The sequence below is a fragment of the Pleurodeles waltl genome, chromosome 3_2 (genome assembly GCF_031143425.1).
Source record: "Pleurodeles waltl isolate 20211129_DDA chromosome 3_2, aPleWal1.hap1.20221129, whole genome shotgun sequence".
Classification (NCBI taxonomy): Eukaryota; Metazoa; Chordata; class Amphibia; order Caudata; family Salamandridae; genus Pleurodeles; species Pleurodeles waltl.
Genome location: NC_090441.1, coordinates 88,606,930 through 88,632,833, shown reverse-complemented (window position 1 = coordinate 88,632,833; position 25,904 = coordinate 88,606,930). Strand labels below are relative to the sequence as shown.

The 25,904-nt window shown below is 47.7% G+C and overlaps 1 protein-coding gene across 1 annotated transcript in view; it reads left to right on the top strand.

The window, feature by feature from the left end:
- The window catches only part of TSPOAP1 (TSPO associated protein 1), a 2,439,191-nt gene that overhangs the window by 1,138,062 nt on the left and 1,275,225 nt on the right, over positions 1-25,904 (top strand). Inside the window, exons 9-10 of the mRNA XM_069226865.1 lie at positions 15,965-16,069; positions 16,586-16,636. Coding sequence (XP_069082966.1) covers positions 15,965-16,069; positions 16,586-16,636 — 156 coding nt within the window. The remainder of the gene's footprint in view (positions 1-15,964; positions 16,070-16,585; positions 16,637-25,904) is intronic.

Below are 25,904 nucleotides of genomic sequence, written 5' to 3'. Positions count from 1 at the left end.
GGTGACTTACCTATGCCACAGGCAGTATGAGGTTGGCATGGCACTCTGAGGGGAGTGCCATGTCGACTTAGTAATTTTCTCCCCATCAGCACACACAAGCTGTAAGGCAGTGTGCACGTGCTGAGTGAGGGGTCCCCAGGGTGGCATAAGACATGCTGCAGCCCTTAGTGACCTTCCCTGGCATCAGGGCCCTTGGTACCAGGGGTACCAGTTACAAGGGACTTAACTGAGTGCCAGGGTTGTGCCAATTATGGAGACAAAGGTACAGTTCTGATTAATACAACTACCTGTGGATTCCTCACCTAAAAAATTTTCCCCATGCGCCCTAGCATTCGACGGAAATTTTCTTCTAGCTCTGCACGTCGACGATGATGTCACAATTACCCGACTCCCACGCTACGCGTATGACGTCATCCAGGCAATAAGAGGTCCTCGTTGACGTGCAGGCGTCAGTTCCCTTTTTTCCGTGCTTTCGAGTAACATTTTTTTCTTCGAGGCTACCAGGGAGCTACTGTTTCACTTCGTGTGTAACAGTGTTTCAGCCAAGGAAGTCGGGTTTTAAACCCTGTAGGGAATGCGGAGGTCGAATGTCGGTCACAGACCCACACGAGAATTGTTTGTGGTGTCTGAGCTCTGACCATGAGATCGAAGCGTGCGGTTCATGTCAGTGCATGAATCCGAAGGCTCTCAAGGAGCGGGAGGCCAAGTTGTTCCTGGCAAGGTCTAAGAAGAAGGAGAAACATCATCGCCGTGAGTCTTCTTCCAAGTCATCGAAATCTCACAGGCGACATCGAGACTCCTGACGCCGGCATGAATCAAGGCGCCGGTCAAGTAAGGACCATTCCCGCTTGAGGTCGCCGTCGGCTCGGTGTCGAACGACTTGGGACGTTAATCCAACTGTGACTCCTCCGCCTCCGACGACTCCAACTTCTCCGACGTCTCCTCTGTCGGTCTTCGAAGTTGATCCTCACCAGGAGCCGGCAGTCTCTCCTGCACAGACGGAGATGCCCGAGCCGACGCCGGCTTCGCCTGATGCACCGGCTCTGCAAGGTTATCCGGCATTCCCGCCGTCAGGCACAGACACTGCTGCATTTCTTAATGCAATGTTCAACATGTTGGCCACCATGGCTCCGGGAGGTGGTCATTCGGGACCTTCGGGTCCATTGGCCTATGACATGGGTGTTCCGGCTTCATACAGACCGACACCCTTCATGCCTTTCCTTCCTTCGGGAAGTGCTGGTTCGGCGCCAGTACCAATGGCGTCGCTTAGAAGACCTGTGACGCCGACGACATTTACTGCCCCGGCGCCGATGAGTTCGCCGCAGCTTCCATCTACTCTAAAGAAGCCTACGGGGCCAATGGATCCGGCCTCGGATGAATCCGATGGTCGACGCCGTCCGAGGTCTTGGGCGTCGGCAGATGCCTTATCGACGCCAAGGATTGAATCCAGGCTCTGCTCCAGGAGGTTGGCTCTGAGACTGCTAGAGGAGCAGGAGTATGAGAAGCAGCTCTTGGAAGAGGGTGAGATTGTGGAGCCACTGGGAGACCTGCAAGGCTTGGACACAGCTAGTGGTTTGGACACTTCCCCAGAGTGGGATTTGGCTTCTCCGGGGGTGTACACTGAGGAGGCTGCCTCTTTCCATTCGGTGGTCAGGAAGGCGGTGGATTTTCTTGACCTTCCTCTTCCAGCTGCGGATGTTAATACAAACATTCTCACAGAGGTTTTGCATCCTTCTTCAGCTGTGGCAGAGCCGCTTCTTCTGTTTAATGCAGCACTTATTGACCCGATAATGGAGGTGTGGAAGAAGCCTGTGACTTCAACGGCAGTAAACAGGTCTGTGCTGAGGAGGTATCGGGTGGCTCCTGGAGATCCAGCGTTCTTGTCCAGACACCAAACTCTGGAGAGTTTGGTAGTGGGATTCTCTCCCGATGTGCAGACAACCCTGCTCGACCTGCCCTTTGATGGGGATAAACTATTTGGGGCAAAAGCTGACTCTGCCTTGAAGCGGTTCAAGGAGAGTAGGGCCACGGCAAGATCCTTGGGACTGCAAGCATCCACCTCCACTTCCTTGACATTGTTTAGGAGGTTTAGGGGGTTTGGGTGTGGCTTTTCCTTTTGAGGGAGATTCCAGGCAGCAGGAGAGCAACCTTCGACAGCTCACCCTTATAGATCATTTAGGGACAGGGGTAGAGTTCGTACTAGAGGGGCCACCCAGCAGCACTCTGCCTCTTCCTCTTCCTCCGGAGGGGTGCAGCAAGGAAAGCAGCCTTAGTCCTCCATCACTCCCTTTACATGCATCTCCTGTAGGGGGGAGACTCTCAATTTCTTCACATGTGTCAATCACATCGGACTCCTGGGTCACTGATATTGTGGGGAAAGGTTATACTCTTCCCTTTCGAGAGTTTCCCCTCCCATCCCTCCCCACCCATCCTTCTGTTCGGTAGACCATCTTCTTTTACTACAATAGGAAGTGCTAATCCTTTTGTCGAAAGGTGCAGTAGAGGTTCTAGAGCAAGAGAGGGGTCAGGGCTGTTATTCAAGATACTTCCTGATCCCCAAAAAGGATGGTCGGTTGAGGCCAATCCTGGACCTGAGGATTTTGAATTGGTTCCTCAAGCAGGAGAAGTTCAAAATGCTGACCCTAGAACAGGTTCTTTTGGCGTTGAACGAAGGAGATTGGATGGTGTCTGTCGACTTGCAGGATGTTTACTTTCATATCCCGATCCTCAAGTCGCACAGGAAGTATCTCCGGTTTGTGGTGGGGTCGCAACACTATCAGTTTGCGACCTCGAGTCTTCACGAAGGTGATGGCGGTGGTTGCAGCAGAGCTCAGAAGAAGGGGGATAGCAGTATTCCCTTATCTGGACGATTGGTTGATCAAAGGATAGTCTCCGGAGCTCTTGCGGCGTCACCTGCAGTCAAAAACTCAGTTGTTGTTCGATCTGGGCTTTTCGGTGAACGTGCCCAAATCTCACCTGGAGCCCTCTCAGCGCCTCCTGTTCATTGGGGCAGTACTGGACAGTACATTGAATCAGGCCTTTCGTCCGCCGCAGCGGATTCAGGACATTCAGGCGTTGATTCCAGTGTTCCAGAATGGAGCGGTTGTTCCAGTCCTCAAGGTCTTTCGTCTGCTCAGTCTGTTTGCTTCTTGCATTTTGCTGGTCACTCATGCACGCTGGCACATGAGGGCTCTTCAGTGGTGCATCTGCAGGCAGTGGTTTCAACACAAAGGAGATCTCGAGGGATCGATAAAGATCTCCAGAGATGCTGCAGCGGATCTTCAATGGTGGGCTGCGGACGGCAACCTTTCCCAAGGAAAGCCGTTCTCGCTGCCACCTCTGGTGGCCACGGTGATAACGGATGCCTCCACTCTAGGGTGGGGTGCTCATCTGGGGGACCTGGAGGTCAAAGGTCATTGGTCTCCAGTGGAACAGAGGTTTCACATCAATCTGTTGGAATTGCGGGCGATCCGTCTGGCTCTCAAGGCCTTCCTCCCTTCCCTTCGCGGTCGGTCGGTTCAAGTCCTAACGGACAACACGACCACGATGTGGTATATAAACGAGCAGGGAGGAGTGGGGTCGTATCTTCTCTGCAGAGAAGCTCTACTGCTCTGGTCCTGGGTTCAGGACCATCGTATTTGCTTGATAGCAAACCATTTGGTCGGAGTTCCGGAGTTCTGACCGTGCGTGTGGAATGTCTCAGTCGGCGCATCTCGACCGATCACGAGTGGCATATTCATCCAGACCTGGTCCTTTACATCTTCCAGGTGTGGGGGTATCCACAGATAGATCTGTTTGCCATTCCGGTGAACGCGCACTGCCCTTCATTCTGCAGCCTCCAGTATCTGGTGCAAGGAGCTTTGGGGGACACGTTTCAGATGTCCTGGAAGGGTCATTTGCTTTACGCGTTTCCCCCTATACCCTTGATTCCTCGGGTCCTGAGGAAGATCCGCCAAGACCGGGCCCAAGTCCTCTTAATAGCTCCTGATTGGCCAAGAAGGGTGTGGTATTCGGACCTCCTCCAACTCTCTCTGTGCCCTCCGCTCCATATCCCTTACAGGGCAGACCTCCTCTCGCAGTCGCAGGGGCAGGTTCTACACCCCCACCGCCAGAGCCTGCACCTACATGCCTGGAGATTGAACAGGGCAATCTGAGTGCTTTTTCTCTCCCACCTGAAGTGGTGGAAGTTATATTATCGGCCAGATGACACTCCACCAAATCTATCTCTGCAAGCATGTGGGCTAAATTTGTGATTTGGTGTGGAGAGAATCAAATTGATCCCTTGCGTGCCCACTTATCTGACATACTGTTGTTTGCGTTATCCTTGGCACAGAGGGGTTGTGCAGTTGCCACTGTTAAGGGTTATTTATCCGCGCTGTCGGCCTTTCTGTGCCTTCCAGACCAACCCTCCTTGTTTAAGTCCCCAATTGTTTTGAGGTTCATTAAGGGTCTCATTAACAAGTTTCCGCCCACTCCATTCGTTATGCCACAGTGGGATCTGAACTTAGTGTTGACCTTTTTTATGGGTTCACCGTTTGAACCGATGCATTGTTGTCCCTTGAGGCTTTTGGTTTTAAAAACTGTTTTTCTAGTTGCCATTGCATCTGCTAGAAGAGTGAGTGAGTCCCAGGCTCTTAGTGTGGAACCCCCATATACTTCCTTTTACAGGGACAAAGTGGTGTTAAGGACCAAGGCGGTTTTCTTACTGAAGGTTGTTACACCCTTTCATTTAGGACAGTCTGTCACTCTTTCTTCCTTCTATCCTCCACCTCATCCATCAAAGGAGGAAGAGAGACTTCGCCGACTTGACCCAAGAAGAGCGTTGAGCTTCTTCGTCAACAGGACGAGGGAGTTCAGACAAGACGATCAGCTCTTCGTCGGTTACGTGGGGAAGAGGAGAGGCAAAGCTGTCCACAAGAGAACGCTTTCCAGGTGTGTCATTCTTTGCATCGAATTGTGTTATTCTTTAGCAAAGAAGGAACTTCCTGTGGGGCTACGAGCCCATTCCACCAGGGCTAAGGTGGCTTCATCGGCCTTAGCTAGAGGTGTTCCTGTGGTTGACATCTGCAAGGTGGCAACTAAGGCATCCCTCCACACTTTTGCCAAGCATTATTGTTTGGACTTTGAAGGTAGGAGGGATGGCCATTTTGCACGCTTAGTGCTGCAGGATCTTTTGGTTTGACCATTCAGGCACCCACCACCGAGTGCGGTACTGCTTTGGGACTCTATTCTTTAGGCGAGGAATCCACAGGTAGTTGTATGCATCAGAAGAACAAGTTACTTACCTTCGGTAACGCCTTTTCTGGTGTATACATTAGCTACCGGTGGATTCCTCACGGTCCCACCCACCGCCCCGTTGCCTGGCTGGTCTTAAAAAGAATTCCTTGAGTGAGTACCTGTATGTTTTACATATGTATATACTGATGTAAAGATTTATATATGTGTATATATTTGTTTATGTTTATATATATTTTTTCAAAAAGACGTGTGTATATATTTATGCATATATTTCGTATTGTAGGATTGTATGCAGTGGATTGTTTATTTCTATTGGTTATGTTTCATATGAGTGGAAATAAATGTTGGTATATAAGTTTGATTGATATGTTCATATCACATCTGTAGTGTCAATGTTCTCCTGTTCGCCTCAAAAGCATGTAAAAAATTGTGATAACTGACGTCTGCACGTCAATGAGGACCTCTTATTGCCTGGGTGACATCATACGGCATCGCATGGGAGTTGGGCAGTTGTGACGTCATCGTCGACGTGCAGAGCTAGAAGAAAATTTCCGTTGAATGCTGCTGCGTGGGGAAAATTCTTTAGGTGAGGAATCCACAGGTAGCTAATGTATCCACCAGAAAAGGGGTTACCGAAAGTAAGTAACTTGTTCTTTAGGGAAAGAACACTGGTGCTGGGGCCTGGTTAGCAGGGTCCCAGCACACTTTCAGTCAAAACTTAACATCAGCAAAGGCAAAAAGTTAGGGGGTAACCATGCCAAAGAAGCATTTCCTTACAGTCTGGGAGTCATTTAGGCTCAATGTAAATAAAAGAACTGAATGAATTTGAAGCAGGCATGACAAGACACTCTAAGGCTAGAATCTAATATCTTCCTCTATGAGGAATCAGAAAGAGGCATCTCGAGGTCCGACTCCCAACATGACCTGAAGACTGACAGATCTGGCCACACCTCCCTCCAGCAAGATACTATAAGTAAGTGACTGCTTTTGTTTGATCCATAATGAGTAAGATTGTAAACAGTCATACTGTGGATGTTCCGCAACTCCAGCACCCTACCATTCCTGTATCTTACTATTCAAGCTCTGTGAAGAATGAAATCTGCCACCGGAATTCATAAGACCCCAAGAGCTCAGAGAAAGGACATAGCTTTCCCCTGCAAAACGATCTCCCAGGATATAGATTCATGCTACCGGCCACTTCCGGAGACCCGAACATTTCCCTGGACATCCCCAACGCCGAATTACTAAAAGAGGGATTTCACAGGTAAATGGGTTAGACGACTGAGTGAGAGACAAAGCACGGCCCATACATCATGTGCTGTCCTAATCAAGACGCTTGAAGTGCACACTCTGGAAGCAGGTGTAGACTTCAATAAAAAACCCAAGAGACAATCCTTGGAAGTAGAGCCATATTCTACAGTTCCCACACATCCCCACAGAGAGGCCTGCCAACGGGCCACCCACTAGAGCTGTGTAGCAAAGTAATGTAACTGCAGGTCGGGTGCAGCTAAACCCCTTCCAGCTATTGGCAGGCACAATTTCCAGAGGGCCTCTCGATGGTGTGAGGAGCCCCAGTAAAGCGAGAGTAGCAAACCAACTAGTTCCCAAAAGAATTTTTGAGGCAGCTCTAACTGGAGCGCAGCAAACAGATAGCGAAGGTGTAGCGGTATGAACGTTTTGGACACAGCCATGTGGCTATTTACCAACAGAGGCAAGGTAGACAAGAAGGCAACAGAGCTACTCAACCCAGCCAACACACACCTGAAATTCCCCACATACAGGAAGTCAAGGGACCAGTAAACAGACACTCCTAGAGACCGTATGGTATCACGTTCTCATTGCAGCATTGGAGCCATGGGAATAAACAAAGGACTTGTTCCAATTGACCTTGAGTCCCAAATTCCCACAGGGCCAGTACCCCTCCAAGGCGGTTGATGTTCTTTCCTCTAAGGTTCAACATATTGTCTGCGTACAAAGAGAGATAGATACAATTGGAGGGGATGCTTAGGCCCTGATAGTGTCGTCCCTGGCAGACCATACAGGCAAAAGGGTCTATGGCCAATGCAAATAAAAGAAACAACAGGGTGCAGCCCTGTTGAATACCCCGCTCCACTGGCAAGGTTCCAGTACCAGATCTAGCCAGAGGATCAGTGTAGAGGAGCTTAGTCCACCTAATGAAGGGTAGCCCCAGATCCATGCTAATTTAAAAGCATAGAGAAACTCCTAGCGAAGCAAAACAAACACTTTTCTAATATCCGCCAAGACAATCATTGCTTCTGGTGGGGGAAACCTCCAATGGACCAAGGCCACAAACAATTACTGAATATTAGGAATGGTTCTGCCTGTAGGGATGAAGCCCCTTTGGTCTGGGTGAACAAGAGAACATGTGAGGGAGTCGCCGGTTTACCAGGACTTTACTCAAGATCTTATAATCTGCTTGAGCTTGGAAAGGCAGTGATAGGAATCAAGAAGAAGTGGGTCTCTATATTTCTTAAGCGTGACACAACGGCAGCCTTCCTCAGTGAAGACGTGTGGGAAGTTGGCTCTGTATGTACTATTTCAAAGTAAGAAATAGCATGCACAGAGTCCAAGGGTTCCTCTTAGAGGTAAGATAATGGCAAAAAGAGATAATTCTAATGCTCTATTTTGTGGTAGTGTGGTCGAGCAGTAGGCTTATGAGAGGGTAGTGTTAAGCATTTGTTGTACACACACAGGCAATAAATGAGGAACACACACTCAAAGAATTCCAGGCCAATAGGTTTTTATATAGAAAAATATATTTTCTTAGTTTATTTTAAGAGCCACAGGTTCAAGATTTACAACCAATACTTTAAATGAAAGGTATTTCACTCAGGTATCTTAGGAACTTTGAATCAACACAATATCATGTACAGTTTTAGCAAAAATGGCAATAAGCTATTTTAAAACTAGGCACTTAGTGCAATTTTCAACAGTTCCTGGGGGAGGTACGTTTTGGTTAGTTTTGCAGGTAAGTAAAACACCTACAGGGTTCAAAGCTGGGTCCAAGGTAGCCCACAGTTGGGGGTTCAGGGCAACCCCACAGTTACCACACCAGCAGCTCAGGGCCGTTCAGGTGCAGAGGTCAAAGTGGTGCCCAAAACGCATAGGCTTCAATGGAGAAGGGGAGTGCCCGGTTCCAGTCTGCCAGCAGGTAAGTACCCGCGACTTCGGTGGGCAGACCAGGGGGGTTTTGTAGGGCACCGGGGGGGGGACACAAGTCAGCACAAAAAAGTACACGCTCAGCGGCACAGGGGCCGCCGGGTGCAGAGTGCAAACAGGCGTCGGGTTTGCAATTGGTTTCAATGGGAGACCCAGGTCTCTTCAGTGAAGCAGGCAGGCAAGGGGGGGGGGGGGGGGGGGCTCCTCGGGGTAGCCACCACCTGGGCAAGGGAGAGGCCCACCTGGGGGTCGCTTCTGCACTGGAGGTCGGATCCTTCAGGTCCTGGGGGCTGCGGGTGCAGTGTCTTTACCAGGCATCGGGTTCTTTGAAGCAGGCAGTCGCGGTCAGGGGGAGCCTCTGGATTCCCTCTGCAGGCGTCGCTGTGGGGGCTCAGGGGGATCAACTCGGGCTACTCACGGGCTCGCAGTCGCCGGGGAGTCCACTCATGGGCTCGCAGTTGTTGGGGAGTCCTCCCTGTAGTGTTGTTTCTCCACAGGTCGAGCCGGGGGCGTCGGGTGCAGAGTGGAAAGTCTCACGCTTACGGCGGGAAATGTGGAGTCCTTTAAAAGTTGTTTCTTTGTTGCAAGTTTCAGTCTTTGCGGAACAGGGCTGCTGTCCTCAGGAGTGCTTGGTCCTTTTAGATGCAGGGTAGTCCTCTGAGGCTTCAGAGGTCGCTGGACCCTGGGGGACGCGTCGCTGTTGCAGTTTTTCTCTAAGTGGGGACACAGGCCGTTAGGGCTGGGGCCAAAGCAGTTGGTGTCTCCGTCTTCTCTGCAGGGCTTCAGGTCAGCAGTCTTCCTTCGCCTTCAGGTTGCAGGAATCTATCTTCTTCGGATCTGGGAGCCCCTAAGTACTCAATTTAGGGGGGTGTTTAGGTCTGGGGGGTTAGTAGCCAATGGCTACTAGCCCTGAGGGTGGCTACACCCTCTTTGTGCCTCCTCCTTGAGGGGAGGGGGGCACATCCCTAATCCTATTGGGGGAATCCTCCATCCGCAAGATGGAAGATTCTAAAAGTCAGAGTCACCTCAGCTCAGGACACCTTAGGGGTTGTCCTGATTGGCCAGTGACTCCTCCTTGTTTTTCTCATTATCTCCTCCGGCCTTGCCGCCAAAAGTGGGGCCGTGGCCAGAGGGGGCAGGCATCTCCACTAGCTGGGATGCCCTGTGGCGCTGTAACAAAGGGGGTGAGCCTTTGAGGCTCACCGCCAGGTGTTACAGTTCCTGCAGGGGGAGGTGAGAAGCACCTCCACCCAGTACAGGCTTTGTTCCTGGCCACAGAGTAACAAAGGTACTCTCCCCATGTGGCCAGCAACATGTCTGGTGTGTGGCAGGCTGACAAAACTAGTCAGACCACACTGGAAGTTTGGTATGTTTTCAGGACACATCTCTAAGATGCCCTCTGGAGTGTATTTCACAATAAAATGCACACTGGCATCAGTGTGCTTTTATTGTGCTGAGAAGTTTGATAACCAAACTTACCAGTTTTTAGTGTAGCCATTATGGAGCAGTGGAGTTTGTGTATGACAGACTCCCAGACCATATACTCTTATGGCTACCCTGCACTTACAATGTCTAAGGTTTTGCTTAGACACTGTAGGGGCATAGTGCTCATGCACCTATGCCCTCACCTATGGTATAGTGCACCCTGCCTTAGGGCTTTAAGGCCTGCTAGAGGGGTGACTTATCTATGCCATAGGCAGTGTGAGGTTGGCATGGCACCCTGAGGGGAGTGCCATGTCGACTTAGTCATTTTCTCCCCACCCGCACACACAAGCTGGCAAGCAGTGTGTCTGTGGTGAGGGAGGGGTCCCCAGGGTGGCATAAGACATGCTGCAGCTCTTAGGGACCTTCCCTGGCATCATGGCCCTTGGTACCAGGGGTTCCAGTTACAAGGGACTTACCTGGATGCCAGGGTGTGCCAATTGTGGAGACAAAGGTCCAGGTTAGGGAAAGAACACTGGTGCTGGGGCCTGGTTAGCAGGCCTCAGCACAGTTTCAAATCATAACTTGGCATCAGCAAAGGCAAAAAGTCAGGCGGTAACCATGCCAAGGAGGCATTTCCCTACATGACGGAAGCTGGCTACGCCGGCAGGAGTCCTTAAAAAGCGCCTGCTGAAAATTAGGTTTCTAGTTGGCAGAATTATACACCCTTGTCCAAGTAGGGACCATAATCCTAGTCAGGGTAGATCACAACACAATCCAAATTATCCTATACTCATCCTCTGGTAGTTTGGCCCAGAACAGGTAGGCTTAACTTAGAAGGCAATGAATAAAGTATTTGTGCAATAACTCTTAGAGTAACAGTGAAAACACCACAAAAAGTATCCACATCGGTTTAGGATAATAGACAATATTTATCTGAATAAAATAAGCCCAAAATGATAAAAATTCAATTTGCACGAGTCAAGATATCACTTTTTAAAGGTTTAAGGGCGTCTCAATCCTTAAGAATCAATGTAGTATGCTTGTAACACAGTACCCGGGATGCTTCAAAAATAGCTACACAAGGGGTCGCAGAGGGAAGAGATGGGTCGAAAAATAAGGTGTTGCGTTGGATTTTCGGGTGTGCCACTGACGATACGTTGCTCCCTTCTCCACGCTACAATGTGATGTGTCGATTTACAGATGTGCAGCCTTGGTTCTAAGAATATGCATTGAAAAGTAAGGCGCTGCGTCAGAATTTCTCGCATGGCACAGACGATGCGCTGTTTCTTTCCACACTACAAGGGGATGTGTCGATTTCCATGAGCACAGCTGTGGTTCCTCAGTGCGATGAGGGGATACTTTGATTTCCAGGGAAGATGCGTTGAAAATCCTTGACGCTCTGGTAAGAAAGAGCAGCGGCTGCGTCGACCCAGTAGGCGAGGCACTGATTTTTTAGCCACACAGCAGATGCTGCGTCCATTTCTGCAGGTGTTGTTGATTTTCAGACACACAGGGATTTTCTTCACTTTGGGGAAGTCTCTTTGGCCCTGAGACTTCAGAACAGGAGGCAAACTCGATCCAAGCCCTTGGAGAGCACTTGTGGGGAAGGCAGAGTGTTTCCAGCAGAGTCCGGGGCCAGCAGGCAGCAAGGCACCATGCAGGGCGGCAATCCTTCTCAGCAAAGTAGTCCAGATGAGTCCTTTGGGAAGCTTGGCAGTCCCTCTGACAGAGTCCAGTTGCAGGTCCAGAAGTGCCTAAATTTGGAGGGTCACAGACCCAGTGTATGTATATATCTATCGCTCTCTCTCTCTATATATATATCTATATATATATATATATATATATATATATATATATATATATATATATATAAATGCCTTTGAACTGGGGTAAACTTTAAAGAGTGGTTTTGAAGTGCACAAGTTCCCCTTTCAACCCAGCCCTGTCTGCCAGGATCCCTGTAGGGGGGTTACCAGTCCTTTGTTTGAGGGCCGGCCACTGGCCTTTGAAATGTAAGAGAGAGCCTCTCCACCCTTCCTGCCCAAGGAGACCCATTCAGTAGGCCCTAATTACGAGTCTGGCGGTCCTAGGACACACAGTGGCGGTCGGACCACCGCCAAAGCAGCGGACCTGCCTCCACCTTATGATTCTGGCGGAGCCTTTACAGTCCGACTGCTGACACCGCCAGGTTGCCGCCAGTCGTCAGCCTGGCCTGCAAAGCTGCCCTGGGGATTACGGGTCCTCTCTCGGCCGGCTTTTGAATGGTGGTTCCACCTCCATGCAAAGGTTAGCAGAGGCAGGGTTCCGGGGACCCCAAGGACAGCCCCTCGCGCTTTTCACTGCTGTTGCACCCAACGCACTGTAACATTGCTGCTGGCTTGATTACGAGCCAGCATCAATGTATTGCCCCGTTTCCCGTTGGGCCAACGGGCGGTTCTGCCCGATGGCCCAGCGGGAAACTCTAATAGGGCCAGCGGGCGGAAAACTGTGTGGCGGTTTTCCAGCCTAAATCTCATAATGAGAGCCTCAGTGTCCTGTATTTATGACTGTCTGGGTGGAATGCACAAGAGGAACTGTCAACCAGCACGGACCAGACGTGGATTGGAGACCGGCTGTAGGGCACAGGTGGTAGTAAGTGCAGAGAAATTCCCACTTCTAATAGTGGCAATTCTAAAATAGTAATATTAAATCCAACTTTACCATAAAGCAGGATTTTCTTTTACCATTCTGGCCATACTAAGCATGAAAGTGCTACTCCTTTCAGATCAAAATATGCCACTTAAAAGAATATGGGGGCTGTTTTTCACTACCAGGACATGTAAAACACATACTTACATGTCCTGTCTTTTACTTACATGGCACCCTGCCCTTTGGCTTACCTAGGGCCTACCTTAGGGATTACTTATATGTAGACAAAGGGGAGTTTAGGGTTTGGCAAGTAGTTGTATATGCTGTGTCAAAGTGGCAGTGAAACTGCACACATAGGCCTTGCAAAGACAGGCCTGAAACATGGTTAAGGGGCTACTTATGTGGGTGGCACAACCAGTGCTGCAGGTCCACTAATAGAATTTAATTTACAGGCCCTAGGCATCTCTAGTGCACTTTACTAGGGACTTACAGGTATATTTACTATTCCAAATGTGTAGAATCCAATGTTACCATGTTTAGGGGAAAGACCACTGGTCAGCAGTGGAAAAGTGTGCAGAGTCCTAAAACCAGCAAAAACAAGGTCAGAACAATGGAGGGAAGCAGGCAAAATGTTGGGGGATGACCACCCTAAGCCTGTTAGGTCTAACAGCGCCACTAGCCTAGGAATAAGTTCTGATGCAAAAGCTGCATAACATTTTACCTTAAACCCATTGAGGCCTGGTACCGTACTCCTCTCCATATCCTTAATTGCTCCTGCACCTCTTGCTCAGTTATATCCAGTTGATCAGCCAGTGCTGACTTAAGACACCGGAAAAGCATCAGCAATATAGCCTAACATCGCCCTCTCACTGCTCACCTCCCCGAGGAGTACTGATCACAGTAATACTGCATTGATCCCTTCCTGTTTGAAGCATCCCGTCCCGAAGGGGCTCGTAACTGAAGGACAAACGGTCCTCCCCCGACATCTCGTAAAAGCCATGCCAGCATCCTACTCGACTTATCCTGCTTCGCATGAGCCCTAGTCGACAATGCCTTGTAATCAAAGTGGTGGAGGAGCACCACCAGCGCAAACAACCTCTTTTGCTCCTCCAGCAAATGTCCCCTACCATGAGGAGTCTCCTCTAGCCCACTTGGAGCATCATCCAGCACTGCCTCTTCCTGTTGAATATCTGAGAGGAGCTGAGTGCAAACTCCCGCTCTACTAGACACACAATACCCCTGTATCACCACCTTCATAGTCTCCCATTCCATTCCTGCTTACGAGGCCGTATCAGTATTATAAGTCCAATACTGAGAAATATATTCTCCTAGCAAGCCTCAAAAGGCTTGATCATCTAGCAGTGTCGGATTAAAGTGCCACATAGGCATGCTAGGTCTGGGAGAAGAACATTGGAACATGCCCACCATGATACTGTGATCCGAATATGTTCTTGCTACGTATTCCACCCCAACCATTTAGCCATAGAGCACGCTACATGGCTAGAATCTGTCAAGTCAAACGTCAAGGTTGTGCAGTGTAGAGCGCTAGGAGTGTACCCTAGAGTCCGGGTAGCGAACCTGCCAGTAGTCTATTAAATCCTTGTGGTCAGAGCGTGATCAGGGCAGCTTGCCCGTAAGAGCACCACGTAAGGGCAGATGGGACCTGTCTTAACCTAAGTCCTAAACTGAGTTAAAATCACTCTCCACCACTCTCCAGTAAGGGACCATAAGGGAAAGAGGGACACTAAGCTGGTAAGAAACAAGGATTGATGCATGTTCAATGCATAAACATTTAAGAGGGCAAGATCCATATAGGGAGTGTCTCCGCTGCCAGCTCCCTGCTTGATACCCCTGCAGGGGAGCGCTTGCAGCCCTGTCATCCTTAGAACGTTGGGTGCGCCCCACATTGGCACTCAGAGAGTGCAGAGTGGCCCCAGGAAACACCAGCAGCAAAGCCCTATGCAAGTCTACTGACTCCCCCTATGGTACAAAAGAAGGCACATCATCTGTAGACCAGGGTTCCCAGATGGGGTGTAGGAGACCTGAAGCCAAGGGCGTCAGGGACAGCCAGTCCACAGAAGCACCACAGACAATTTCACCACCATGCCCCGTACGGGGCTGCCGCTAATCCCCTTCAGCCGGAGGTGCGGGCCCATGGGCCAGCGGACCCCCGCCAAGCAAAGGTGAAATAGGTGAGGTGATTGGCTGTGTGGCTGCTGCAAACAACGTGGGTCTGCCTCGTGCATAGATATCCCAAAGCTGGGTGCGGGTTAGCTCAGCATGCAGGCCTCAACAAGTTAATGTAGGTAGGGTCGTAGGGGCTCACAGGCATGCAGGCCCACACCGCAAAGAGTCCGACAATGAGGCACCAGCCCTGCGAAACTCACCACCACAGTCACGGGTAAATGTCCACATGGCTGCCATAACAAAGCGGGGTCCCTTCAGGCAAGAGGAGTCCTTCTCCAGGCACGGGCGATCACTGCACACTACCCTCAGCAAAGCAGTACAGGTGGGGATGCGGGGTCTCACCTATGCAGGTCCCCGCTGCAAAAGGGTCCCAGAAAGAGGCACTGGACCTGTGAGAGGTACTGCTGCGGCCACTGCAAACAAAGCAGGCTGCCATTTTGCACACCTGCAGCTCCAGAGCCAAGGAGCTACAGCAGCATCTAAGCACCAGTCCCGGTCTCTAGTGTGCAGCCATGTATTACCTCCAGGGTCCCAAAACCCTTCACAAAGCCTCCCTTATTGTAGCGGGGAAGAGAGGGGCTGTTGGACGAGGTCAAGGGTAATCACGGGCAGCGAGCAGCTACATCGTCTGCATCCTCAAAGCCAGGCGGCTGGCTCAGTCTCCCTTAGACTGTTGCTCCTTGGTACAAATTGCTCATGTGTACATACTAACACAGCTTTTTCAGATTCTTATAAAATGGATTCTTTATTCAGTGGGGCTCAGACTCTGAGCAAGAACATGTAAACATTGGGAATCCCATAAGGGAGGGTGAAGTTGGCCACATGTGAATCTTTGGAAGATATAAATTCTAGAGATCTATATTTACAGGCAAGTATATCATGTTTTCTAAGCATTTCATTGTTTATCGATTTGCTTGCTTTTTGGGAAAGTGAAAAAGCATGTGGTTGTCTAAATTTAAGAAGATATAATTTAGAACTACAGGTAAGAAACCATTCTTCCCAGTAAAATAGGTATTGCACATTTATATTTATACATGTTATATCAGGCACAGTGTTAGTATATGTAATTTCACAAATCAATCTAGCAATTATTAGTAGCCCCAAACGTCAGTCTTTCTTTAATTCATAAAATAGTTTAATGTTGGTTCAGAGTTAAAGGTCATGATGGAACGTTTATAGCTTCAGTTAAGATAACTACACCTAAACTAATACCAACAACTCTTTAGAATAATATTGTTTTTCTATGGAGAATAGGGTAACAAAAGCAAAAGACAGAAACAAGCTTAATTTTTCACTTGGTTTGCAGCACATGAGAGAGGTTGCAGAGCGGCGACAGCAATTAGAGAAGGAGCATGAAGATGCACTGATAGCTCTGCAAGGGAGGCAAGAAGAGGTCAAACGACTCCATCAGGTACAATAAGTGACTTTTGTGGTGAGTGACTGCAGCATGAAGCTGTAAAAACTTAGAGAATTTCGGACTGCTACATGAATAAGAGATCAGTCTGAAATTATTTTGATGACAGGAGAACGTAACATTTGTGAATAAAGGACAATAAAGATTTTATTTCAGCAATGATAAAATTCACAACAGCGTCTGAGAAGACTGTTAGAGCAGCATATGAAAGCTTACAGTAATACATGGCAGAGACCAGAATTCTGACACAGGTGTCTCGTGTCTAGAGTCAACAGCATAGAAACTGAAAAGGAGAAGTAGGTGATCAACAATGACTGTTTTAATGACAGTGTAAAAGGAAACCTGAAAGTATGAACTATCATTTTGATTTCTTACGAGGAGGAATGTACAGAACATTCAGTAGTGTCAATCAGTGAGAAAAAAAACATTCAGCATAATGAAATATACATTCTTTGCGTGCTCTCTTACTGAGGTAACATAATCTACATCCTTCTGTGTGTTGTTTGATATTAGGCTCATGTTGAAGCAAAGAGAGAGCATGAAGGAGCTGTACATCTACTGGAGGTAAGGTATACATTTTTTATTGTCAGTATTTAATTGTCCATAAGACAATTGATTTTGAGTTTACTAAATTGTAATGTTTATTGTTATTGTTGCTATTTATATATTTGCTATGTTTGCTAATGTATAATATAGGTCCACTTAACAATTGCTGATTGAGTTTAGAACTTTGGGGCCTTTATGATTGGGATGATTGAACGAGTGGAGCCTCTGGAACAGTGCTTTGGTGCCAGGGTAATCTCTCTAATATCCCACTTTATCCATTACTTGCGTAGAACACACTTCCTTCTTTGAAAAGAAACTTTAAAACCACTTTTGACTTCGAAAAATATCTTGTTGTGGAGGATTATGCTGAGCCTATTCATTTGAGTATAGGAAGGACATAAAAGAATGTAATATTTAACATTTAATCAGGGCTGCTAAACAGACACGTTTTTAGATGTTTTCATTAAAGGACATAGTTTGTGTCCAAACCCTTCCAAAAATAACATTATTTTGCTAAACAGCCATGAAAACACAAACTTTAAACATATCTACTTTATCCCTGTGGACTAAAACGCATCCAATTAGCTAAAACAAATAATCTAAAATGACTCTCCACATCTGTTCAGTGTTCATACTACTAATATTATTTTGAGGGCACTTTGAATAAGATTAGCAAAGCCAGGCAGCACATTTCAGATGAAAGTTATTGTAAGACTATGCCTGAGTGGCCCTTTTTAATTTTAATACATGCAGGAATGGCAATAAATAAGATTTCCTAGGATATGAATAAAATTTACAGAAAAGAATAAAGTGCAGTGCACTCTGAGTTTGATTATCACAGTAAGATTTTCAAACCAATTTCCACAGTATGGGAATGCAATCTAAAAGTGCACAACATTACATTTAAAACATATTAGGTAAAATCTATTCTGAGGATTTGATATTTGAAAAGGTAGGGTTCCGGTCCTTCCACTTTCAGTAAGTCTATGTGGGATTGCATTGTAAGTTTGCTTATTTCAGTTATTATTCTGGCATTTTCAAGGTAGATTATATACGTTTTCCACTTAATTCTTACATGATACCCTCACTGTTTTCGGGTCATTAAAATATTGTGGAACTCACAGCAAAAAAAGATGCCTTTTACATAAACGAGCTAACGAATTTGCCCCACTTTATCCAGGAACAAACAGACATTTATTATTGCCCAAACAAGACTCAAGTCCTGTTTGGACCATATAGAGTCCCACATAAAAACAGTAGCCGTTTTCGCCTTTAAATACAGAGGTAATATATTACAGTTTTTCAGCATACTATAAAAAAAAAAGTACGAAAAATTTCCCTGCTCACTGCCTCCTAGTTTTTAGAATCTGGAGGAGAACAAGTATGCAGGAGCAAAATTGACTCAGAAGTGAGTATTGCAAAAAATATTTTTTTCAGGAGGAGAAGATCAGGACATGTAGCTGTATGACAGTTAAAAACATTATTTTCCTAACTGGTAACCATTGAGTGTATATCAGATTATTAGACTTTGAGTTTGAATGCTTAAGGCACAATAGTATTTTGGTTGCGGCATTGTGAACATACGCTAGGGCATACTTTGATAAGCCTAAATAAATAGAATGACCATAGTCCAAGTGATTACACACAGTTTCCCTCACTGCAGTCCGACAAGAATATAGGAGGAATCTTCCTGGAAGCTCTAAGACTAGTAATCTGGCATTTGTGTTTTTAAAAAAAATAACCCAAAATGAAAAAATACAACACAGTTTCTGACCATGAATAGGAGAATGGGAGAAGGTGCTTCCGTGCTTGAGACCAGGTAATGGTAAAGCTAACCAAAATAAACACTTCTGTTTACATTCTGTTCAGACTGAAGGAATTATCAGTTATTAAATCACATCCAAACTGAGTTGAGGAAGCATCTAGATCTGTGGGGACAATCAAGTATAGCTTGCATAAATACGAACAACTGTGGAAGAACGTTGATGTTCAAATGTGTTAGGGCTCAATAATGAGCCTTGTGATATCCCACAGACAGTTGATCTAAATGAAGATTTAAAAGTAGTGAGATAAACTGCTTGAGGATTATTGGCCTGGAAGACTGCAAACCACGCCAGTGCACTGTCTCCCACCTAAACTTCAGCCAGGTGATGAAGAAGAAATGGGAGAGAGACAATGCCATGGCGCCAGAAATATCAGAGGATCACAGCTACTAGAGTCCAGAGTCATAACTGACTCTGTGCTGTGCTTTGGTCTGAAACCAATATTTATAAAATCTTTCGAACCAAGCAGCAGCAATATAACATTGGATGATAATTAGTTATATTTGAAATGGTCCACTTTTGGTTTCTTGAAAAAAAGGTTGAAACATAACTGGCTTGCTGGTTCTGAGAACAGATGAAAACCATTTAAATTAAGAACGGAAGTAATGGTAATGTTGGCTTTCTGTGTAAGGTTTATTTTTTGTGCACAGGGATCTCAAGGAGATCCAGTTTTGCCTTAATCAGTTTAGCTAAGATAAACTTGCACTTCAACAACAAAAAGATCAGTTTCCTGACTTTGTTTTATTAGAGCGTTCAAGTGTAAATTGTTGTCCTAATGTAGGATTGAGAAAGAAGCGCTTACTTTCTCGATTTATTTCTGAGAAAAACAAAAATAAATTATTCTCTTCCAGGGGATCCTCATCAATAGTCATAAACATTGAATATTCCCGCCCTTGTGCGGGGACCCCGGAGCATATATAAAATACACATATATTATCATGTGTAGAAACAGCAATGCAGGCTACAATCATAAACAGGCTAAAAATGCTTTATTTCTATGAAGTTTTTTTTTTCTTCATATTATGAAATCACAATAGAGAATAAATATCTACCCAAACCCTTAAAACTGGGCTTAGGGAAGTAAGCAGCAGTAAACACTAGAGAAAAAGAGAAAAAACTACATTGAAAAACCAATGGAGCATTCTTAGCCAATAGGCTGCATGCAGGTTAACACAGGAGAATCATAAAAACTTTGGCACCGTGCCTTTAAGACCCTGAGCACCTCCAGTATCCCACCATGCCTCAGGGGTGAAGGAAAGGTGACAGTTGGTTCACAGTTAGGTCAGTTCTTTTTTCCGGCTTCTTCTGAGAGGATCCTGGAGCATTGAGCTCTCAGTTTTTCTGAGTTTTTCTCAGAAAAATCCTTTAAAAAAGCGTTTTTTCCTTTTTCATTCGACAGATAACATCTTTGTCTGAGCTTGGCAGTTTTTTCCTGACAAAAAAATGCCTTCACTTTTTGTCAAATGCCCTTCTTGTGGGAAGAAGAAGGCCCAGTCAGACCCACATTCTCTGTGTATTGTGTGCCTGCCTCAGAGTCACTGCCCTGACACTTGTAAGCACTGCAAGAATATGTCAAAGAGAACTCTGAAGGACAGAGAAAAGATCAGGCTACATGGGCTTCATGAGAGGCAGAAAACATCGTCCTCTTCACTTCCCGGACAACCAGCAGGCCATCCTCAGGAGAGAATGGCTAGGTCGACGTCAGCAGGTAGGAAAGTACCTGTTTGTCCCCTGTCGACGTCGTCGCTACCACCGTCTCACCGGCATAGATCGCCGTCGACGGCGACACACCCGACGTCGAAGGAGACGGCGTCGAGGGAACACCATCGCAGGGGCAGGTCTCCGTCGACGGCAGCCCGCTGAGCCATCGCCGGCGTGCCCGGTCACCGCCAAAGGATGTGCGCCCCCGACGTCAAGAGACACGACGTCGAAAACGCCACGACGGCATGAGACATCCGCCGTCGGCCTCCCACCGCTCCACGTCGAGGCACACGACGGCGAGCAGGTCAAGGTCCAAAGATCGCCGTTCGACGTCGAGACACTCTACGTCGAGGCACTCAACGTCGAGACACTCAACGTCGAGGCAAGAGGAACCGGTGGGGCGCCCTTCGACGTCGACACAGGTTTTACCTGTCCCGCAGGGAGTAGAACATCGCCCCACGCCAGACAAGGCCGCACCATCTCCAGTGGTCTCCATACCGAGTGACTCATCTCGTTCAAGAGCGGCATCATCTGGGCATGTTTCGCCCATCAATCTATCTCCAAGATGGCTAGAGAGCCTTAACAGACCAGCGGCCTCCCCGGATTCGCAGTATTCGCGAATGTACTCGCCTACTGCCTCCCTGCCAAGAACGCCATCACCGACAGCAAGGGCAGGACGGGCTCGTTCTGCTCCTCGTCAACCGACCGCGAGGCCTGGGCGCTCTGCTGCAGGTCTCGTTCTCAACGACGATCCAGGTCTCGTTCACGAAGAAGATCACCCTCTTGGTCGTCGTCAGGATCATCTGTCGGGCGTTAGTCCCCCACCCTAACAGATTCTCCACCTGCTAGGGTCTCACCGGTGGATGACATTACCACGTTTAACGAGGTGCTGTTAAGAGGAGCGCAGAAATTAAACATAGAGGTTCCAGAGCCATCTACCTCCTCGTCAGTCATCTTTGAGACTCTGCAACAGAGATCAGCGTCAAAAAAGCTGCTGCCTCTAGTGCCTGGTTTGTTGCAGCCAACCATGGACACTTTTCTGGCCCCAGCCACACTCAAATCTGCCCCTGCTAGGATTCTCAAAAAATACAAGGCTCCCGAACAGGACCCTTTGTTCCTCAGGAAGGATCCGCCACCGGAGTAGGTAATATTAGCCGCAGCCCGAAAGACCCACTCGGTGGCATCATCATCCACGGTCCCCCCGGATAAAGAGAGCAGGCATCTGGACTCTCTGGGGAGAAAGATGTGCGGTACGGCGGCTTCGGCAATGCAAGTCTCCAGTGCTTCTGCACTCCTGGGCAGGTATGATCGTTCTCTGTGGGACTCTCTCAATAGATTCACAGAGAAATTGCCCAGAGAGGACAGACAAGATTTTCAAGAGATCCTGCAAGAGGGATGCCTGGTATCCAACCAGGTGATCAGCGCGGCGGCAGATGGGGCGGATTTAGCTGCACGTGGGTACGCACATGGAATCTGTGCAAGGAGGTCTTCCTGGCTGAGACTCACTGGTTTAAAGCAGGAAGCACAACAACGCATCCTGAATCTCCCATTCGCCGGGAACTCGCTGTTTGGTGCCCATGCAGACGAGGAAATGGCCCGCATGAAGACCGAGGTGGATACCATGAGGGCAGTGGGCCTGGAAAGGAAGAAAGATTTCAGGCGGAGGTATAGGCCTTATGACAGGTGCCCTTTCCAGCAGAGGGTTCAAACCCCTCACTGGTCCCAAAGGTCACAGCAACGGCAGGGACACCCTCTTTTTCAGCGAAGGAACACAAGGGAGCGAGGGTCAAGTAGACCTCCACAGTCCACTCCGAAAGCGCCGGCCAAACAATGAGATCTCGCTTCCCTCAACACTGTAAGCCACTCCGGTGGGGGGAAGTATTACAGGTTATCTTCACGAGTAGCACTCTATCACAAGAGACAAATGGGTGCTCAATATTGTCGAAAATGGCTACTCTCTTCTTTTCAAACAGCCTCCACCACACTTGCCACCAACCAAATGCAATCCATCTCATCTCAGCCTGCTGCGCAAAGAGGCTCTCGCCCTCTTACAAAAGAATGCCATAGAAAAGGTTCCACCTGCGCACAGAGGAAAGGGGGTTTACTCCCGTTATTTTCTGGTGGCGAAGAAGGGTCGAGAGGGCGTTTTCAGACCAATTCTGGACCTACGGCTGCTGAACAAATACATAAGGAAACAGAAGTTCAGGATGCTAGCGCTTCACCAGATTTTCCCTCAGCTACATCAGGGAGACTGGATGTGCTCCATCGACCTGCAGGATGCATATTTTCACATCCCAATAGCTCCAAAACATCGGAAATTCCTGCTCTTCCAAGTAGCGTTACAACATTATTAGTTCAGAGTTCTACCATTTGGCCTGAAATCTGCCCCACGCGTCTTCTCGAAATGTATGGCAGTGGTAGCGGCGCATCTTTGAAAACAAAAGATATTCATCTACCCATACCTAGACGACTGGTTACTGAAGGCTTGTTCTCCGGAGCAGGCGAGAAGCCATCGGGACATTGTGCAAAGAGTTTGCGAGTCTCTAGGTCTTCAGGTCAATTACCAAAAGTCAACCTTGACTCCAACACAGAACCTTCACTACCTGGGAGCTATAATAAACACAGAACTCCAAAGAGTGTATCCTTCGGAGGAACGACTATCCTCAATAGACAGGAAGTGTCAGGACCTGTTGAAAGCCAACGCACCTACGGCACGTCAGGTGACATCGCTGCTGGGCTCCATGGCATCATGCATTTTTATTGTCCCAAATGCCAGACTCCACATGAGGCCCCTCCAAGAGGCATTGGAGAGCAACTGGAGCCAAAGGACAGGTCGCTGGGAGGACAGAGTGCGACTACCGGCAGTAGCACTTCAGTCATTGAAATGGTGGATGCACAGACCTCACCTGTCAGTAGGTGCTCCGTTTCACCAGGTAGTTCCATCCGACACTCTGGTAACGGATGCGTCTCTTCAGGGATGGGGGGCTCATCTGGGTCCCCTTCAAGTTCAGGGCCTGTGGTCAGACAAGGAAAAGCAGTACCACATCAATCTGCTAGAACTCAGAGCGGTCCATCTGGCTCTCAAGTCTTTCATACCACTAATTCAGGGGAAAACTCTCCTAATACAAACGGACAATACAACCACGATGTATTATTTGAACAAACAGGGGGCAACGAGATCCCTACCCCTATCTCGAGAGTCCCAAACAATATGGCATTGGCTCCTGGCCAGAGGAATGTCACTTACATCGGTTCACCTGCCAGGTCAACAAAACGTGGAAGCAGATTTCCTGAGCAGACACCTAGAGGACGCACACAATTGGGTCCTACACGGCGAAGTCGTCGAATACATCTTCGCTCAATGGGGTCGACCTCAACTGGATCTCTTCGCAGACGAAGTAAACAAGAAATGCCCAGACTTCGCATCCAGGTTCTACCGTCCGGGATCTCGAGGGAATGCCCTGTTGATCGACTGGTCAGGGATATTTCTCTACGCCTTTCCGCCGATTCCCCTCATACCGGCAGTGTTCAACAAACTTTACAGATCCAGAACCAGAATGATTCTCATAGCGCCACAATGGCCCCGTCAATTCTGGTACACAGATCTCCTCAACCTATCGGAAAAACCTCACAGGAGGCTGCCGTGCAGACCGGATCTTCTGAGCAGAATGGAGGGCAGGATTCTACATCCCAACCTACCCTCTCTGAGCTTAACAGCATGGCTCCTGAATTCCTGCAGTATGGGCACCTAGGGCTCTCACAGGAGTGCATGAACATCTTGAAAGAGTCCAAGCGACCCTCCACGCGGCGTTCTTACGCTTTTAAGTCAAAGAGATTCTACATATGGTGCTGTCAACAAGGTCAGAATCCCATACGGGCTCAGGAGGATGTCATACTGTCCTATTTGCTTCATCTGGCAAAGTCCGGTCTGCAGGTATCATCTATTAAGGTACATTTGTCTGCCGTTACAGCCTATCGCAAGTCACCTTCTCAGGAATCCTTCTTTACGAAACCTGTAGTCAAGGATTTCTTAGAAGGTTTGAAAAAAGTTTTTCCGCCCATTCGGAGACCTTCTCCTCCATGGGAACTGAACATGGTATTGTCAAAACGTATGGGCCCTCCATTTGAACCTATACATAAGGCCTCTTTACAACACCTTACGTGGAAGACAGCTTTTTTAGTGGCTATTACTTCAGCGAGGAGGGTCAGCGAAATCCAGGCTTTGTCTTCCAAAGAACCGTACACGGTTTTTCATGACAATAGAGTGGTTCTGCGAACTCACCCATCTTTCCTTCCGAAGGTGGTGTCAGAATTCCATATCAATCAGACTATATCTTTACCGACTTTCTTTCCTAATCCGGAGACTCCGGCAGAGAAAGCATTGCACTCCTTAGACTTGAAAAGAGTGCTGAAATTTTATCTGGATAAGACAAAATCGATTAGACATTCTAACCGCTTGTTTGTAAATTATGGTCATTTGAGGACAGGAGAGGCAGCATCTAAACGAACGATATCAAGATGGATAGTTTCTTGTATTGTTAATACTTACCAGCTGGCTAATAAACAATTACTAGCTAGGCCTAAAGCGCATTCCACAAGGGGAAAAGCGGCTACTGCTGCCCTCCTTAACAATGTTCCAATATCTGAGATTTGTAAGGCTGCTACATGGAAGTCTGTGCATACGTTTACTAGACATTACTGTTTAGACTCAGATGCAAGAGCGGATGCCCAAGTGGGGCAGGCCTCTCTGAGAAATTTATTTGCATAATACGTATCTATTCCTGCACTTCTATTGGACAGTCCGCAGAGTTTAGGGATGGGCTTTCTAATCTATTCAATGTTTATGACTATTGATGAGGATCCCCTGGAAGAGAAGGATAAGTTACTTACCTGTAAATCCTAGTTCTCTTCCAGGGGTATCCTCATCAAAGTCATAAACAACCCACCCTCCTCCCCGGACGCACGTCTCCTAGAAGTGCAGGACGGACTGTATTTTGAATCAGTTACACAGATTGTCACCGTAAAAAAAGAACTGACCTAACTGTCAACCAACTGTCACCTTTCCTTCACCCCTGAGGCATGGTGGGATACTGGAGGTGCTCAGGGTCTTAAAGGCACGGTGCCAAAGTTTTTATGATTCTCCTGTGTTAACCTGCATGCAGCCTATTGGCTAAGAATGCTCCATTGGTTTTTCAATGTAGTTTTTTCTCTTTTTCTCTAGTGCTTACTGCTGCTTACTTCCCTAAGCCCAGTTTTAAGGGTTTGGTTAGATATTTATTCTCTATTGTGATTTCATAATATGAAAAAAAAAAAAAAAACTTCATAGAAATAAAGCATTTTTAGCCTGTTTATGATTATAGCCTGCATTGCTGTTTTCACACATGATAATATATGTGTATTTTATATATGCTCCGGGGTCCCCGCACAAGGGTGGGAATATTCAATGTTTATGACTTTGATGAGGATACCCCTGGAAGAGAACTAGGATTTACAGGTAAGTAACTTATCCTTATCATCTATTGCTAATGTACAACAGAGGGCAAACTAGTACCTGTATCTGATAGAGACTTCTAGTTGCAGATTCCTTACCTTTGAATTTCCCCAGGCATCAGACTGGATCCGGAGAATTTTTCTTCAAGCACTACCTCTGCGCGCCGTCAGGTGGCGTCGGTCGACTCCATGAGCGTCGTTGGCGTCATGCTCACCGTGATGACATTGCCGACGTCAGTTCTTTTCTTTCTGCGCCAGCCTATGCGCAGATC